Source organism: Gymnoscopelus microlampas (genome assembly GCF_963454915.1).
Source record: "Gymnoscopelus microlampas genome assembly, chromosome: 14".
Classification (NCBI taxonomy): Eukaryota; Metazoa; Chordata; class Actinopteri; order Myctophiformes; family Myctophidae; genus Gymnoscopelus; species Gymnoscopelus microlampas.
In genome coordinates, this window is record NC_139951.1 from 3,339,919 (window position 1) to 3,359,773 (window position 19,855).

A 19,855-nucleotide genomic window follows, 5' to 3' on the forward strand; every position below is an offset into this window, starting at 1 on the left:
AAATATCAATTGCACAATAAAGTGCGGGGTGCGTAATTGTTGCGTATACCAATGTAATAAAGTAATTAACCTTGCAAACTACGCCACTTAGGTTTGGATTAAAGGAGCCTAAGAACTCCTGGATTAACTCCCTTTGTTTTAACAGGCTTTTTACAGGTTCGAGATAACTGGGTAAGTATTTATACGTTAAAGAGAACACAACACCAATAAAACCAAGGAGGAACTGAGACCACACAGCGGATAAAAAGGGGTAAACATACATTTATTATAATTGTCCCTGATACAAGAGGCCTCTATGCCTTTAAAACACATACAAAATAATACAGTCCTAAAATATAAACCCTAACCTCCTATGGCGCCACTAAACTAACTAAAATGTACTCGAAACTAACTAAAATGCAAACACTGGGCAAAACAACAATAATAGCAAGAGCGCAACTTAAATAGCAAAATAGGCAAATCACTTATACAAAAGTAAAGTGCGGTACCATATAAAGTGCATTCAATACTATGTGGACTTTAGGCCATTCAAGTGCAACACTGGGGGTTTCTTTCGGCCAACAGCAGAATGTGCAAATAATAGCAATTGTGCATCAAGTACTTATTGCAAAGTAAAGTGCAGGTGCTATTAAATACAATAAAAGGCTATAAATACTAAGACAATCATGTGCAAATACTGGGGGAAAACAGGTGGAGGGAAGCCAAGCCTCTTCAATTGTTCGTCTGTTTCATATCACCGTCTGAAAATACAGAGGCAATGGGGCCAGTTCATCTGTTTTCAGGCAAGGTATTGTGGGCTGCTAGCAGTATTGGCTATCACAAACGAGTGTTGCGTGGATTGAAACTTAGTCCGAAGGCCGCGGATTGCGGCCTACTGACGGAGTTGCGCGTCGCAACACTTTAGCCTCTCTTTCGTCCGCTCTACTCCAGGCCCTGCTTCGCTCCTTATATGGTCTGGTCGTCGCTGCTGTCGTCCTCTCCTTCCCCTCTGCACAGTCGGTCTCTCACGGGTCGATATAACAATGGACAATACTAGATATGGACCAAAACTCACAAATCTGTACACACGAGGAGCACACTTTTCTAGTAGAGTCATGCAGAGGTATCATTTACATCAGCTCAGTGTAACCCCTGTCTTCAACCTTATCTGAGAGACAGAGATGAAGCAGGGACCCCCACTACAAATTGTTTAAAATTGTATTGCAGATTAAACTTTTTCATACATTTCATAGGTAGCTTCATAGACTTAGTTTGACCGCATCAGTGTTTGTTTACACATTATCTTTTCTATGACTATGTTGGATTCATGTAGATGTGTATTTTTCAGAAATGTAACCCCTTGTTACTGTCAATACTTAAGTAAACTAAAAATGACTAAAATCGGTTCAAACTGAGCAGTATATTGTGTTAGAGATGTATGCATCACTACAGAGCACCTCGGTAGATTGGAGGGTCCGGAATCCAAACAATCCGCAGTTATCAACGATATGGTATTGTGAGCTACTGCCGACTGAGTCACATTTAACTGTGTCAATTTACTGGTGGAATAATGACACCCTTCAACTTATTCACAAATGGTTTTAACAACAATAAAATATCAATTGCACAATAAAGTGCGGGGTGCGTAATTGTTGCGTATACCAATGTAATAAAGTAATTAACCTTGCAAACTACGCCACTTAGGTTTGGATTAAATTATATCGACCCGTCGGTCTCTCACGGGTCGATATAACAATGGAGCCGTCTGCCAAAAGTTTGCTCGTGGCCTTCAATGCCTGGCAGCACGCGCTCTCCCGTCTTTCCTGCCTTTTCCTCGGCTACACTCTGCCTTCTGCGTCGCACCGGTCCGTTCACGCACTCCCCGTTCTGCATCCTTCTCTCTCCTCTACCTTTTTGAACTGAGCGGGCCTACTCATTGCTCAGGGGTTGGCGCGCCCTTCTCCGTCGTGGTTGGCTGCTGGTGACCGCGCCCTTGCGTCAGTCAATCTTACAGCTGTTTGCTGTCATTGTCAGTTTGGAACATACCAAGTGGCTCGGGGACCGGGGGGAAAACATTGTCCATTCATAAATACACAGTGCATCATCACAATCAAGGTTAAAAGGGGTGTTAAGATGATGAATACAGTGCATCAATTAAATAACAAAAAATAATAAGAATGTCCCGTTTTCCACCCTGTCACAGTATGGTCATAACTCCAGGCGGCCGGCGTACGAGACCAGCGTCAAGACAAATAACATTTCAAGTTCTGGCTGCACACTGTGTGCGTCTGGCAAATCCTGGTGGCTTTCTAACATGGCTGTTAAAGTTAAGCCAATAAAATATGTCTTATACAAAATCATTTCACAAGCTGATTAACTTAACCTATCAGATCTGGTCTGAGGAATGAGAGGGTGGAATTGAAAATGACCAAGAGCTTACGGACGCAGGTGGAGGTTGTCACAGAGGAGCGGTCGATATTGAGCGTTAAGTTCTGGGTGGAGCGGGTGAGGGAGTCAAGGATTAAGATTTCCGATTTATTGCAGTTGAGTTTGAAGAAGTTCTTTTGCATCCATGTTTTAATGTCTGTGAGGCAGGAGAGCGGGTGGCAGCGGGGACAGCCTTGGTGGAGAGGTAAAGTTGTGTATGGTCAGCATAGCAATGGAACTAGAGTTTGTGGTGACGGAGGATCTGTCCAAGTGGTAGTATGTAAATGATGAAGAGCAGGGGACCAAGCACTGAGCCCTAGGGGACACCGTGGGTGACTGGGGCAGTGGAGGACTGGCAGTTGTTGATTGAGATGAACTGGTGTCGGTCGGAGAGGTATGATTTTAACCAGGAGAGGGCAGTGTTAGTTATTCCAAGGGAAGGCTGAAGGCGTGAGATGAGGGTGGAGTGATTGATGGTGTCAAAAGCAGCGGAGAGATCATAGAGGATGAGGATGGAGAGGGAACCAGAGTCAGCCAAGAATTGGTGACTTTATTTGTGAAGAGCCGTTTCTGTGCTGTGTTCTGTGCAGAACCGGATTGGAATGTTTCATAGAGGTTATTGGAGTCGAGGTGGGATTTGAGTTGGGAGGCGACTGCTCTTTCCAGGATTTTGGAGATGAAGGGGAGATTGGAGATGGGCCGGTAGTTGTTGGGGGTGTCGGGTCAAGTCCATTTTTTTTGAGAATGGGGGTGACAGCAGACAGTTTTAGGGCAGATGGGATGAGACCAGTGGACAGGGAGGAGTTTATAATGTTAATGAAGAATGGAGAGAGAGAGAGGGGAGGCAGACCGTAACTAGGGTGGGGGATTGGCAGGTGGAGGTTTTCTTTCCGGATGTTATGGAGGACAGGTCGGATGTAGTGATAAAATAAAAGTCCTGGGGACTTTATTCCATTGTGGTCCAGTGTATTCAATTCATCAACATAGCATACAAAAATGTACACAATATTTACATTTACAGTCACCAAGGATGTTAACCTCGCAGGAGGTTTACCTTGCAGGAGGTAACCGCGTGAGAATAATATAGTCTTTCTGGGGTATCATTGGTCTAGTGTCCAGTGTCACTCCAAGATGCTTCAACTAGAGCTGTCAACTATTTCAACGGTTTGGTTATTGATGATAATGGGGTGCTGAGGTGACCAGTTATCATTCTCTTGTCTTTTTGTCTAAAAGTTGGACACGACAGGTGTGATGATCAGAGGACGACAGTTTATGCCACGGTGGTTCGCACAGGGATTGAATACTGGATAGATCTTCTCTGTGAAGCTGCAGCCAGTGAAGGAATAGATAATAGCCCTGCCCTCGACGTCGTAAAAGGACACTTTACCTTTTGTATGACTCACAAACACACCAATCTTCACTGGCATCCTTCCATGTGAGATGGGGACATCAGTGTTATCTGAAGATTTGTATTTCCCTTCAACTAGGCCTATGGTCCAGTATCCATCCTGTATGTGTACAGTGGTTCCATTCCTATCAACAGACTCTTTGGCCACTCCTAATGTCCATCCAATCTTCCCTTTGACCTCAACTTCATAGTAGAATCTCCCTGAGGAGAAGCCCTGTCTCCCAAGGACATTTAATGTTGCATCAAATCTTGTTGGATTTATCATCACACGATGTTTCTTTTTTCCAGCTCTCACTTCTGTTCCATCTTTGGAGAGGACGAGATAGGGGTTTGCCGTGTCAGGATCCAGCAGAACGTCAACCGCACACAATTGCTGGATCCTCTCCAGGTTGTCGACCAGATCATGATTGACCATCTCCATGTCTTTGAACAGCATCTCCATCTCTGTGTTCAGGTGCTTCTCCATTTCAGCTAAAGGTGCACTCGCCATCCCCACATGGATCTCACTGTTGATGCCGACTGGAGACCAGTCCTTAGTGGTTGTTGGACTAGTGCAGAGGGCCTCGTTGTTGAGAAGGAGGGCATAGAGTCGGTCGTCAGTGCTCAATAGCTCCTCTATCTCTTTTCTCCTCCTCAGGAGATCATCGAGCTCTTCATCCAGTTCTTCGATGAAGCCTTGTAAGACCTCCTCTACCTCCCTCTGCTTCCTCTCGATCACCGCGATGACATCTGCCTGATTCTTCCGAATGGATTCCACCAGAGCGGTGTAGGCCTCGTTACAATCTTTCTTTTCTTTATCTGCCTCTTCCTTGTTGCTTTTTTCAGAGCGGTTGAGCTCCTTCATCTTCTGTTTCCTCTCCCGGATAAGCTTGTCCAGGTGTTTCCTTTCGTCTCCCATCTGCCTCCTTCTCTTCTTACACTCGTCTTCGGATTTGACCACGGTATGGTTCTTGTGGTTCGGGTATGAACACTCTCTACAAATGCACCTCTTATCAACCCTGCAGAAGAACTCCAATATCTTGTTGTGCTTCTTGCACATTCTGTCCTCCAAGTTGCTCACAGGGCTGACCAGTTGGTGTGTCTTCCAGACTGGGACCCTGTGGTGTGGCTCCAGGCATGTCTCACAGTAGGACATGTTACAATCTATACAGGATTTGACAGCCTCCACCTGGCTGTTGCTGCACATATCACAGAACACTTTGGCTGACACAGTGGGCTGTTCTGGTTTTCGTCCAGAGATTAAACAACTGACATGAAGTTCAGGTCTGCTGTCCAATGTAAATGTACACTCTGGAATTGGACACTGGTAGACTTCAATGTCGTCCCAGTACTTGGTGATACAGACATTGCAGAAGCTGTGTCCACAAGGAAGAGAGACGGGCTGGATGAAGACTTCCAGACAGACACTGCAATTGTCTTCAAACTTGGCCTTCACCATGGCTGCTGCAAGAAATAGGGAAGTAGAGCAGTGGGTCAACGAAAACATGTTTTCAGAATTTTGGACCAAACATGACAAAAGCTCACATGGTGTGACTGACAGAAATTATACTGTACAGTAACATTTGTTCTATGTTGTGACATGACATCAGAGAAATAAACTTTCCAAAGATTACAAACATATATTATATTTTTTCTTATTCTTCTTCTCTCTCTGTTTCCAACAACAGCCACAACTATTTTTTGTTTATATTTTACTGTATATTTTTATTGCAATGCTGTAATGTTAAAACATGCAATTCATTATAATGTACAAAGCTTTGTTTATAAATATGTTAATTCCCTATAAAGTTAATAATAAATACACTGTTGAGATTGGGTCAGTGTTGAGAGCTGGTAAGTAGAGGGGGGGTTTTCTGGGTCTAATTTGACCAATCATTTGTGAGAGGAAGCAACTGATGCTACAGACAATGACTTTGAGGTTGTGAAGAAAACAAAATAATGCTTGGAAGAGACAGAACATGCATATCATCTCTGTTGGGTGGAAACCTCATACAGTACGTCCAAAACAATTACTTTTCAGGATTCAAATTCAAAAGTAGCAAAAGTAACAGATCTACAAGCTCAAAACGCGTCACCTAGCGTCGCATTTCTTGTGTATCTGCTACTTTTGATGCTTTTGTGTGACTCTGTAGTATGATCAAGTAGGGCATTAATTTATTTAAAAAACACAAAAAGTTATAATATGGATATAAGAGGTTTCTGCCTGACAGCAACAAACAATATCAAAATGACCCACAATACTACTGTATGTTTCTTGTAAGATTACAACACCATGGCAATGTATTCTATAGCACCAATTCTCAACCTATGGTGATAGGTCATCAGAATATTGCAAGTGTGTCTGCAAATAATTTGCGAAACACTAAAATTGTATTGATAATATAAATTGATATAGAAATAATAATACGTAATGGTATTTTTTCTTTAAAACCTTGAAAGATGAGTTTTTATTGTGATACAGATAAAACGGAACTTACTACGTTAGTTCCATTGATCCAAGTCGGAACACAATCGATTGATCGATCATTAAAATAAACATGCTCTGAAAATGCACGCGGCCCACCCATCTGACCACTTAACACAGCAGTGGTCAGATGAGTGGGCCACGAACGCTTTCGAGAGAGTTTCAAGTGGGCACTGATCGAAAAAAAGATTACAAGTAAGATTACAACACCATGGTAATGTTTTCTATAGGGCGTGACCACCATCTTAACTGTTATCTGTGCATTTTTGAGTGGGTCATGTGCCCACTCCTACAGAGAGTTTCAAAAAAATTCAAAGAATGCGACCTTAGCCCCGCCCACCTATAAAGATAAAGAGGGAGTGAACGCCCACAATTCAACGTCAGAGAGCGGAGAGACAGAGAAAGGCCATTTCAGCTAGAGACAGTGACAGAGGCAGAGCTCCTGGCTGCTTCTCTCACAGCCCCGTTGACATTCCCCCCGCACCTATCCCGTCCCCTCACACACACACGACAGCACATCTCAACTCAACTAGTGAGGAAGGAATAACCTTGCTGTTGGCATCTTCAATTAACCAAACTAGAATCCCCATGTCCGAGAGTGTAACATTAGAAGCTTCACCAGCGCCTGGGCAACGCTAGATAATTAACACCAGCTGTGTGTGTGTGTGTGTGTGTGTGTGTGTGTGTGTGTGTGTGTGTGTGTGCGATCTGAAATGAAACTGAAAGTGACTTCCCCCTAGCAGTCTTTGGGAGGGATCTACATGCTTGTAGATCTGCTATTTTTGAAAAATCTTGAACATTTGTGCAAATCGTTGAATATACTATATATTTTAAAGCAAACCTTTGTAAGGGCAGGTACACATTGTAGGACTTTTAAAGTGGTCGGGGGTCGTCTGATCGTTAAGCATTTCACACTACAGGAGTTTATTTCTTGAAATCGGCTGTCATGAATCGTTGTGGTTTTCACCCTATAGATTGATCCCCGACCAGGGATTACACACTGTAGGATAGTTCACTAGGATGCTGTCCAGAGTCAGACCCAATACATACATGTATTTGGTTTTATTCCAATACATTTTAATCGACGTCTCCCGTGATATATCTCCCTCTCCCTCCCTCCCCTGTCTCTCTCCCCCTCTCTTTCTCTCTCTCTCTCTCGTCAGAAGCAGTCAGCGTTGCCATGTCCGCTTATTATAAGCGAATTTGGGATTGTTTTTCTGTTGCTTGAAAGTGTAGTTGCTTATTTGGTCTTGTTTCCAAATGTTGTTTGAGCCAGTTGTTCACAAACATTTTCATGGCAAGGACCCCGAAATTAATATTTGTCCGCAGACCTCCCCCCTTCTGAAGATATGTTGTGCCATAGACCCCCATACAAGATCTGTGTGGATTTGGAAAATATTCCACAATTTTCTCAAGATTTTTCTTTGAAAATAGCTGCGATGCGTTGTGAGCTTGTAGAAAGAAAAAAAAAGATGTATATATATTTAAAATATGTTTAAAATATGCAATGTATTTGTATATAGGGTTAAAGTGCTGATGTGGCCTGCCCTTGTTGACATATGCTCTCCATTGTATGTACTCTTATTTTGAAGTGCTCAACCGAAAGTGCTTGTTAGCCTGACGTGTATATAATGACTGACTTAATAAACACACCCAGTTCAAAGTGAAATGGGTTGAGATGATGCCTGATGTCTCCTTGTCCTCCTTGTTCCTCCGTCTGTATTATTTCACTGAAGTATTGTGGTACACATGCAGATCGCTGTAGTGTTGCTCTGCCAACAGGTTATGGGCCCAGAGTGACCACATTTATTTCCGAGGTGAAAGGTTTGTTGGCGTGCTAAAGCTAACAGGATAACAGCATGGCCATGCGGGGGGACTCCAGTAGTCGCTGGGCCAGGCTGTGCTTTGACGGAGACGAGCAGAGATATGAGATTTGGGAGACGAAGTTCTTGGCCCATTTATTGCTACAAGGATTAAAGAATACGATTCTAAATGATCCCGAGCCGCCCCTCGAAGAGAATGAAGAGGGTGATGGTGATGCCGGTGATGCCGGTGAAGACATGCCTGACGAGGATAAAAATGCCTTGGCATACGCCGAGTTGATCCAGTTTTTGGACGACAAGAGCTTATCGCTGGTTATGCGAGAAGCAGCTGATGATGGACGCAAGTCACTCAGAATCCTGAGAGAACTGACTTCACTACAGAAGTCCTCCAGTGAAAGTGTGACAGACTATGTGATCCGTGCCGAGACGGCTATAACAGCCTTGAGAAATGCGGGAGAGATACTGAGTGATGGACTATTGGTGGCAATGGTTTTGAAGGGACTCCCAGAAACTTTCAAACCATTTGCAATACATGTATCACAAAGTGAGGAGCCAGTGCTCTTTTCCGAGTTTAAGACTAAGCTCAGGAGTTTCGAGGACACTGAGAAGATGTGCAGAGCAGCAGCATCGGGCGACAACGTAAGGAGGACCCAGGTGCAACCGACTGTACAACGGACGAGTGCAGGTGACCGGCGAGGAGCTGGGAGCAGTGATGTGGTGTGCTACAGATGCGGCGTGAGGGGGCACCTAGCTAAAATACGTCGCGAGCAGCAGTGGTGTAACCACTGTCGGAGTTCCACACACCGTTACGCAGCCTGCAGAAGGAGACCGCAACGGCGAGATGACGTGCAGAGAGTGTCGGAGGAGGACGGCGGTAGCGAGTATTCATTCCGAGTGAGTGATGACTGTGATGCCGGGATTCAGCAAGGACGTCGTGTCAAGCAGACAGGTCTGATGGTCGACACGGGAGCGACTTCCCACATCATCACAGACATCACAAAGTTCACGACGTTCGACGACAGATTCCAGTCAAAGACACACTGCATGGAGTTGGCTGACGGTACGAGATGCAATGGAGTTATCCTGATCGACAGCAGGGGGCAACACCACACAACCACCTTGACACAGATCCACATATCTTGTCTGTGCAAGCAGCAACCACCAGAGGTGCCACTGTCATCTTCACGAAAGGTAAAAATGTTCTGAAGTACAGAGATGGTATTCAACATCCATGTGTACAACAGACTGTACTATTTGAACACAGTGAACAATGATTGTGATGATGACCAGTGTAATGCGTGTTACAATATGCAGACATGGCATGAGATCCTAGGTCATTGCAATTATGGTGATATTGAAAAACTACCAAGTGTTGTCGAAGGAATGACAATCAATGATAAAAATGACAAATCTGTTTTGCAATGTGATGTATGCACGGAAGGGAAGTTTGTTCAAACTAGGAGCAGGGAGCAAGATGTCAGAGCCAAAGCAGCTCTAGAATTGGTACACACTGATTTGGCAGGGCCAGTAGACCCAGCATCTAAAGATGGCCATAAATATGCAATATCATTCACTGATGATTATTCGAGTGCAGTATTTGTGTACTTTCTAAAAAACAAAAGTGATGCTGTATAAGCTACTGTGAAATTTCTTGCAGATACAGCCCCTTATGGGAAGGTTAAACGCATCAGGTCTGACAATGCGTTAGAGTTCATGGGTAATAACTACCAGTCATTACTCAGCAGAAATGGTATCAAACATGAGACTTCTGCTCCATATTCGCCACATCAGAATGGCACAGCAGAGAGAAACTGGCGTACCTTATTTGACATGGCAAGGTGTATGTTAATAGAAAGCCAGTTACCAAAAGGGCTATGGACCTACGCAGTACAGACAGCTGCTATTATTAGAAACCGGTGCTTTAGCAACCGCACAAAACTATTTTATGCTGACATGAAAACGACCAAATCTGTCTAGAATGCATAAGTTTGGGTCAAAGTGTTATGCCTACAAACAGGAGAATAAGAAGCTTGATGCAAGGTGTGACAAAGGGATTTTTGTTGGTTATGACAAAAATAGCCCAGCCTATTTGGTTTACTATCCCAACAAAAAAAACGTATCCGTCCTCCTGCTCCTTGACCTAACAGCCGCATTCGACACAATCGATCACACCATCTTAATACAGCGTCTGGAGCACTGGATAGGTTTGTCAGGTACGGCCCTATCTTGGTTTAAATCGTACCTAATAGGCAGAAGCTTTTTCATCAACCTAGACGATTTTGATTCGGACAAGCACAACATCTGCTCTGGCATTCCACAGGGCTCAATTCTAGGTCCGTTACTGTTTTCCCTGTACGTATTGCCGCTGGGAGAACTTATCACCAAACACGGAGTGAACTACCACTTCTATGCTGACGATACCCAGCTTTATCTCTCTGTGGCTCCAGATGACCCTAGTGCTCTAGACCCACTACTGACCTGTCTGTCCAGCATTACATCCTGGATGAGTGAGAACTTTCTCAAGCTTAACGAGGACAAAACAGAGGTTCTCATAATTGGCTCTAATGAGCAGAGAGAATCAATTACAAGTAGACTCGGCAATTTGACCATAGAAAGTAGCACTACAGTTAAGAACCTGGGCGTTTTTATTGACTCTGAATTAAACTTTAATGCACACATTAGTCATGTCATCAAGATTGCTTTCTTTCACCTGAGAAATATTGCTCGAATTAGACCCTATCTGTCACTGGACGATGCAAAGACGTTAATCCACGCTTTTGTCTTCTCTCGACTTGATTATTGTAACGGACTTTTTTCTGGCCTGCCAAAGAAAACAACCGACAGACTACAACTCGTCCAAAATGCGGCAGCCAGAGTTTTAACTAAAACTAAGATGAGGGAACATATCACCCCAGTCTTAGCATCACTACACTGGCTCCCAGTTGTTTTTAGGATTGATTTTAAAATTCTTTTACTTGTTTATAAAGCTCTTAATGGTCTGGCACCTTCCTACCTCAAGGACCTCCTGCCTAGACATGTTCCAAATCGCCCACTCAGGTCCTCTAGTGCTGGCCGACTCGAGGTACCTAAAATGTCATATAAAAAACACGGTGAAGCAGCATTTTGCTTCTATGGGCCGACTGCTTGGAATAAACTCCCATTATATCTAAGACAGGCCCCCTCCGTGGATAGCTTTAAAGCACAGCTCAAGACTTACCTCTTCACTCTTGCTTTTAGTTGATCTTTTTCTATGACACTGTACCTTATTTTTATGCCTCCGTTAAACTGCTTTGATGTTTTCATGTATATTTTTATTATTATATATATATGTATATATATATATATATATATATTCTTTTGCTTTATTGTTGGTTTGTGTACCATTTCTGTATTTCTCCCTGTAAAGCACTTTGAGCTGCATTTATGTCATGAAAGGTGCTATATAAATAAAGTTTATTATTATTAACAGTGGTGAAGTGCAAAAGCACAGGTTGATTAAGTGTGTGACCCCATCCATTGCAGAGCGACAGACACAGACAGACCGGTCAGTTGATGATGATGTTTTCGAGGTACCGAGATGGGCTAATGAGTCTAGTAAAAATCACCCACTCCTACCACCAGAACAGGTTCAAGAGCAGGTTCACGAGCCTGTTGTAGCTACACCTCAGGAGAGCCAGGTACAGACAGATGAGGCTAAACATCAGCCTGAACGTTACCCATCTAGAGTGAGGATGAAACCAGCCTATTTGAGAGATTATGTAACTAATGAAAGTGAAGACCAGGTTCAGATGAATGTAGACCACTGTTACAGATTAATGTCTAATGTACCCCTTACATTCGGGGAAGCTGTAACATCGCCTAACTCAAAAGAATGGTCTAGTGCAATGGATGAGGAAATGGCATCACTGAGTGAAAACGATACATTTACCCTAACCATACTGCCAAGAAAGCAGTGGGGGGGTAGATGGGTGTATGCTTTAAAAACCAATGTAGATGGATCTGACAAATTCAAGGCACGTTATGTAGCCAAAGGGTACAACCAAAAGCTTGGTGTAGATTATGATGAGACCTTTTCCCCTACTGCTAACCTTACAAGTGTAAGAGTGTTAATGCAAAAAGCAGCCCAAGAGAATCTGATTTTACATCAGATGGATGTCAAAACAGCCTACCTACATGCTCCAATAGATTTCGAGATTTACATGAAACAACCAGAGGGTTATGAAGTTGCATCTGAAAATGGTGACATGCTGGTGTGTAAATTGAAGAAATCTCTGTATGGTTTAAAACAATCGGGTAGAAATTGGAACAGGATGTTGCATGATTGTTTGACTGAAAATCTGTTTATTCAAAACCCAGCAGATCATTGTGTTTACACAAGGGAAATGGAGAACCAAAAGTGTTCATTTTGTTTTGGGTTGATGATATCATTATTGCAACCAGTAATGAAAATGTGATGACAGATGTCAAAGAGATGCTCACAGCCAAGTTCAGAATGAAAGACTTGGGAAAATTGAAACATTTTCTTGGTATTGATTTTGAACAAAGTGACCACTGTGTAAAGATGTCATAGAAAAAGTATATTGAGAAAATACTTGCCGGGTTTGACATGCAAGATTGCAAGCCAAGAGTGACACCTTGTGAGGCAAAACTTAACTACTCTGATAATATCGAGGTAATGGGTGATGTCAGGAAGTACAGAGAGGCTGTAGGCAGCCTAATCTACCTGACCACATGTACCAGGCCAGATCTGAGTTTTGTAGTTGGTAAACTTTCACAATACTTTTCTGAGCCAACAGAAGAACAGTGGACCACTGTAAAACATGTACTTAGATATCTGAAGGGCACCATTGATAAGCAGTTATGCTACAGAAAGAGTGACGAGCAACTAGGATTGCAAGCATTCAGTGATGCAAACTGGGCAGAAGATGCAAGTGACAGACGTAGCACTAGCGGTTATTGTGTCAGCTTAAACCAAGATGGTCCTTTGATTTTGTGGAGATCTAAAAAGCAACCAGCTGTAGCACTCTCTACTTGTGAAGCAGAGTACATGGCTTTAGCAGCAACCCTACAAGAGTGTTTGTATTTGGTTCAACTGTTACGAGGTATTGATGGATTTCATTACATGCAGCCAAAAATGTATGAGGACAATCAAGGTACAACGAGACAAAGGTCAAAGCACGTTGACATAAAATATCATTTTGTAAGGTCAACTGTTAATGATGGGGAAATGGTTCTCGAGTATTGTCTTACAGAACACATGGTGGCTGATGTTATGACCAAACCAGTTGAAAAGTTTTGAAAGATTTATGTTTGGAGAGTAACATACTGTACACGTTTTGAAGTGGATTATTGTATTTAAGTTTGATTTATTGTATTTTTATTTTCATTGAAAAAAAATCTATCCAATGTGAGATCAAGTGGGGGTGTTGACATATGCTCTCCATTGTGTGTACTCTTATTTTGAAGTGCTCAACCGGAAGTGCTTGTTAGCCTGACGTGTATATAATGACTGACTTAATAAACACACCCAGTTCAAAGTGAAATGGGTTGAGATGATGCCTGATGTCTCCGTGTCCTCCTTGTTCCTCCGTCTGTATTATTTCATTGAAGTATTGTGGTACACATGCAGATCGCTGTAGTGTTGCTCTGCCAACAGCCCTATAGTCGCTTTTGTTGGGCTTGTTTTCATAGATCTGGTTGCTTATTTCTCTAGCAAAATCTGGCAACAACAAACAAAAAAGGCATGCAAGGTTAGACTGTGACAGACACGCTGCTCACACACACACACACACACACACACACACACACACACACACACACACACACACACACACACACACACACACACACACACACACACACACACACACACACAGCTCACGCTCTCTCTCTCATTCAGTTTTATAATGTTTAACTTAAAGACGGGGTGCCGTTATTTTCAGTGATTTCTTCCCCCCCTAAAACATAATCATCAGGTATTATGGTTATACTAGGAGGAAGATTCTTTTTAAAAAAGTTGTTAAAAAATGTTAAAATTATGTTTTGTATGTGGACACGCCTCCAGTTCATTAAGTATACCTGGTTCTCACCTTAGCACCTCCTCCCACCCACCTGTCCTAGTCCCTCCTCCTCCTCATGCCCACACCTGTTGTGTTATGATAATGAGGGGGAGGGTAAGTTTTTACTATGTCACTAAAGCGCTGTGTTTCTATTGGCACGTTTGACCCTCAAGGTTTCAGCCTCCAGGAAGAAACTCCAAATAGTCAGAGAAGACATAAAACACCATAAAACACCACCAGGGGGCTTAATGAAGTTCTATCAACCTCATAGACACATGAAAAACAGAAAAAGTGCAAAACCATGGCACCACCTCTTTAAAACAGGACTGGACGGTAATATTGCGGGGGAGGGTCTGTTTGTTGCTGCTTGGTCAGGTCCATTGATCCTCTCCTAGCCACGGTGGCTGCTGTAATGTGCTCTCACTGGCTGTGGCGCTGATCTGCTCGCAGACTTATCTCGGACCCTTTCACATTGTATGATTTTCAGTCTGGGACAGCTGAATATCTAACGAGGTAGATATTTGAAAACGGTTGGAAAGCCATCGCAGAGCGGATGATCGCGGCCAGATCGTCTCGCAGAGCCTTTCACGCACAGCGAGCATTGTCTCACCGATCAAAGGCCAGTCTGGGTCAGATCGGGAGGTTTTGTCGGCGAGCACCAAAAAAAGTCGCGGACAGCATAACCGGACCAAATATCCTGCAGTGTGTACCTGCCTTAACTCAAATCCTTGCTTCTGGGGGTCCCTGGAACCAAATATTTTGAGATGGGGGTCCGTAGCCAAATACAATACAATTTTGGGGTCCCTGGCATGAAAAAGTTTGCGAAGCACTGCGTTAGGATATTCAATTTGTTTTCATTTTATTTGTTTTCATTTCTTGCACTAATATTTATTTAATTTGCAATAATTAAACTGTTTGACGAACGACCCTTCGTAAGGATCGCACGTAAGTCCCTATTCAGCATCTCTTTGGGAAACGCGGCCAATGAGTGTTCATATGGCTGTGTATGGAAGACATGCAATAATATCCTGCTGTATTGTAACCTTATTAATAACTAGAATAACAATCCAAGGTTCATCTAGAGTACTGCTGATGATTGTAGAGTGGGCAATTAGACTGGAGCAAGCGTCAGATAAATTATAAGTTGTAGTTGTAACTACTATAAATTATTCACATCCAACACAAAGGCTTTTGCTAGGCAAAAATACACCCTTTGCCATGCACTTATTTGTCACAATGTTTCTGCATTACATCTGCATGTTTTTATAGTGTATGCGTGTCCGCACATTTCACGCACATGCACGAAAATGCACGTGCACGTGACTGCGCATGCATGTATGCTCCCCCGCTTCTAACACTACAACACTGAACACACCCACACTTGCATTGGATATGTTATCCAATTAATTCTTGTTTTCCTTACCTTTGGGTCTTGAACAAGCTATTTGAAGCTTATCTGCCAGATCATTCCTGGATATCTTCTTCAGGATATCCACTGTGATCTTCGCAGCTTCTTCAGTGAAGGTCTGCACCATGCAGTCCACCGTCTTCCTGCGGTCCTGTCCGGTTTTCTCCAGTTTGGACTGTGTGATTTTTCTATCCTCCCCCAGATACCACCGGAACGACGCGAAGTCTTCAATTGTTAAATCCTCCAGAGCGTCAATTATGTCTTGTTTTGCCATTTTTGCAAATGGCCACGATGCTGAAAAGGGAAAATGTTTTAGCTTTTTTTTTTACACTTGGAAAAATACAAAACATGATTTAGATACATTACAGAAACATCTTACCATTGTATGTCATATAATTTAAAAAATTGAAAGAACAATTATTATTTTTTTACAACAAGGGTTCTTTTATTAGTTTGTAATGATAATAATTAAAATATGAGTGTTAACATGTATTACTTTCTATCGTTTCTGCAATTTTTAACTACTGGTGGGTGGGGGCATTCAGGTAATTGTTAAAAATGAAAAATATTTTACCCAATAAGCCGGCTATTTTTGTCTCCGCAAGGCCGAAGGCATGGAGGTCAGATCAGAACCTCTGCCCCCCAAATTTTTTGGCCTGTTAAAGTGCCACCAGGAGGCCAATTTCTTTTGTGAATTAGCGTCCGCTCCCGGACACCCGCTAGCGACCATAAAGAGAACGGTTCCTATTCACTTCTCATTGCTCAGATCCGGTCTAGAGTCGGCCTACTGTCTCGGTTTGCACACATGAGGCACACACAGACCGGATCTGCAACCTGCAATGCTTTTTTTTTTTTTACCTCTTATTTGTTCTCATTCGTTGCTGAACTGTCAATCTGACAAAATTAATTAATGTCATTCGCTGTGGGAGGAGTGGGCGTCAAAAAGTGACCAACCACTGGTCTCAGATGCAGAGACGGACAGAAAAAAATATATACTGTACAGAGTACTCAAGGAGTTACCCGTGTCTAAAATAATGACACTTGCACTGTATGTAACAGTGACTTCTCAATTGCTCAGCTCACGGAGGCCTTAATGACTGCAAAAGGCACGTCGAGGTATGTTAAGCTGGCAGCATTGTTGATGACGCTCAGCTAAAACACTTATGTCCTCTTTGTAGCTTTGATTGAATACTTTATCAACAGTTTGCAAAAAAAAAGCACAGCGAAGCTGCAGCTGCTGTTGCCAATTTATTATCTACATCAATTTTGATGAGAGAGATCAAAGCTAAAAAACGTGTGGCGAATGCATTCAAATAGCCTAGTGAAATTGGAATCTGCTCATGGCTTTAATAGCTGCACTAATGATGCCCAAATAACTAATACTCCATGCTGAAAGAGTTTAAAGTGAAGTGTATGTAGATCTGTTTAAGTGCTTGTAGATTTGTTAGTTTTTAAGATAACTGATTCAGTGTAGCCTATATTGGTCAAATAAGAGATGCTACTTGGGAGAGATAGATAAAGATCTATTTATGTGCTTGTACTGTAGATTTATATTGGTCAAATAGAGATGGTAAAATCAGGCAAAAATAAGAATTAAATAACATAAAAGAAATGTATAATTAAAGAAAAAACAAATTAAAACTGAAATAAAGGTAGATTTATATTGGTTTAATAGAGATGGTAAAGTCAGGCAAAAATAAGAATTACAAAAAAGTACCAAAAAAGTACGAACATTTTCACATGCACGTGCTTTGCGTGCACGTCCCGCAAATGATTTTCTACAGGGTGGGATGTCTGTACATTACTCCTACACATTTTGTCCTAACATCACACAAATTGGTACAAATGATCTCTATAGTCATGTGATCAAGACAGATCTGTCAGAATTTTCATATTCCATCCTTATTGGCTAAGATTGGCTTTCAAAGTTTGCAGGAATGGCCCGTTCTGTACAAAATGCCTCAAATCATGAACGCAGCGTCCGATTGCCGTAAAACTTTGAACGCACATGCCCACTAGGCCAGGGAAGAAATTCCACAGAATCCAGGGAAAAAAATATGTTGATTGTATGACCTAAAGTTCAAGAGTTAAAGGACAAAACATGAACCTGCCTGTTTCAGCGCCACCATGAGGCTGATTTGAAAAATGTAGGGTGGCATTTCTGCCTTGTTTTAGATTTTTACCAATTACCTCATCTTTTAATTATTATCATTACAAACTAATACAAGTTGTAACCCTTGCTGTAAAAAACAAAGTTGTCCTTTGAGAGGCAGTGCTATCGTACTGTGTATCATTCAGAGATACACAGTATCACTGCCCCTTTCTCTTCCGAGAAAGGTAAAGCGATCTGGGCTTCCATCCAACCAGCAAAGTCGAACATAAATCATCTTCGCTGGCTGTGCAACAGGAGATGATGTGGATTGCATGAATTGCGACACTGGACTGGCCTATGTTTCAACAGAGCTCTGGAAATGACGCACAATGAGTTTAAAGAGAAGGTTACCAGCTTTGAGCAATGCTGTTGGATGATGTAAATCAGAAACTGTGAGTCAGCAGATCCAGCATTCAGCTTCCACCAGCTGTTCTTTGCACCTCCCCCCTAAAAAACAAAGGCATAACATGTCTCAGTAAAAGGCAACAGCAAACAGAAAGGTTTTTCGCTTTGATTTAAATGAACTGAGAGTTGCAGCAGACATACATTTGTCTAGGAGTTTGTTCTTTATATGTGGTGCATAAAAACTGTGGCTTTCACAGACAGACACAGACACACGGACAGGGGGAAGCAAGCTAAACTGTCATTGGGTTGGAAGCGCTAGAAAGGTACACACATAATGGTTCATGGGATGAGTAGTTCCTTCACTCTAAAATACAGTATGTAGGCTACATGGTCTTGTACCTTAGACTTTACTGCATTTTCCAATTCATTCAGGCTAGCCTAGTGTTCATTTAACTTGTATAAATGGAACCAAATGGATCCGTAGCCTAGTGTTAATTTTACTATACTAACTATTGGTGGTCTGAGTCCACAAAACAAATTTTGAGATGGCAGCATGCTGCGAACGAGTTATGGCTGTTTCTGTTTCCCCCCATTGGAAGTTAAGGGGGTATTTTGGCATTGTTTCTTGCGTATTATGTCGCCATGGTAACGCGGGAAGGCAGTGCCGGCCGAGCCGCACGTTTTGATGTAGCCTATATATTGTGGGGGTTGTGTCAACCGTGCGGGCGGAGTTAAAGGACGAATGTTGCGGGAATAAATATTATTAAGTATGAGAACAAATATTAAAAAATGTGTCGTGGAGTGACAGTGGATCAATGGAGTGAATAAGATGTGGTCAGACAATGAAACCATTCAAATCTACAGTATGTGAAAATGACCAAAGTGAAAAATGGCACAAAAAAAGATCAAACACAGACGACACATGTTTGCTATCAAGACAAAGGAGGACAGAATTGGACCAGTAAAAATTATTTTCATCACTTGAGAGAAAGTGATTCAAAGTTGAATGACACTCCACAGCAATAATCCATGGAAACCCTCCATCCAATAATAATAATAATAATAACTAGATAAAGTGCTTCTCGGAGCACAGGTCTCCGCCAGGTCAGGTACGTTATTGTGGCCCCCTGGTCGCGCTATAATAGGCCAATGTGAAAAGGGTGCCATTTATTCTTAGGCCTTTCACAGCAATCGGACACTGCATTCATGATTTGAGGCATTTTGTTCCAAGAATGTGTTTTGATAAATTAGACCTGCTGGTGGTGCTATAAGAGGCCAATGTGAAAAGGGCGGCATTTCTTTCTTGGCCTAGTGGGAATGTGTGTGTGAAATTTCAAGGAAATCGCAAGCTGCGTGCATAATTTGAGGCATTTTGTTGACGGACAGGGTGCAAAACATACTCTTTCGCCATGCCTTTCGGCCTGGCGGAGACAATAATAATAATTGTAAAAGTAACTACTTTAAAATGAAGGAAATAAGTCATATGTAATTGTTTTGATATAAAAGTAACTTGCCCAACAATGGTGGCCAAATACATATACATTTTGGGGTCCTTGATATGAAAAGGTTTGAAGCTATGATTCATTGTACAACACTATATATTAGCAGATTAGCTGCTACACACACACCCAAACACACTTGCGCATACACACACAGCTCCAGGCCTGTATACGCACTACCCGATTTTAGCCCGAAAATTATTGTGTCGCAAGTCCATGGTTGTGCAGAGACACGTTTCCTTCAATCAGGCTGTCTGGAAATAGTAGCCTACTACTGTATATTCATGAACG

At 42.4% G+C, this 19,855-nt stretch overlaps 1 protein-coding gene across 1 annotated transcript; it reads right to left on the reverse strand.

Annotated features, from left to right (window-relative positions):
- Positions 1–3,284: 3,284 nt before the first annotated feature.
- LOC311059764 (E3 ubiquitin-protein ligase TRIM39-like) lies at positions 3,285–18,169 on the reverse strand. Its single transcript, XM_084077809.1, has 3 exons — positions 18,072–18,169; positions 15,584–15,862; positions 3,285–5,257 (listed from the first exon to the last, which is right to left on the reverse strand). Exons 2-3 carry the CDS (start codon positions 15,840–15,842, stop codon positions 3,633–3,635), a joined length of 1,884 nt encoding a protein of 627 aa, XP_083933935.1. The 5' UTR covers positions 15,843–15,862; positions 18,072–18,169; the 3' UTR covers positions 3,285–3,632.
- Positions 18,170–19,855: the final 1,686 nt, after the last annotated feature.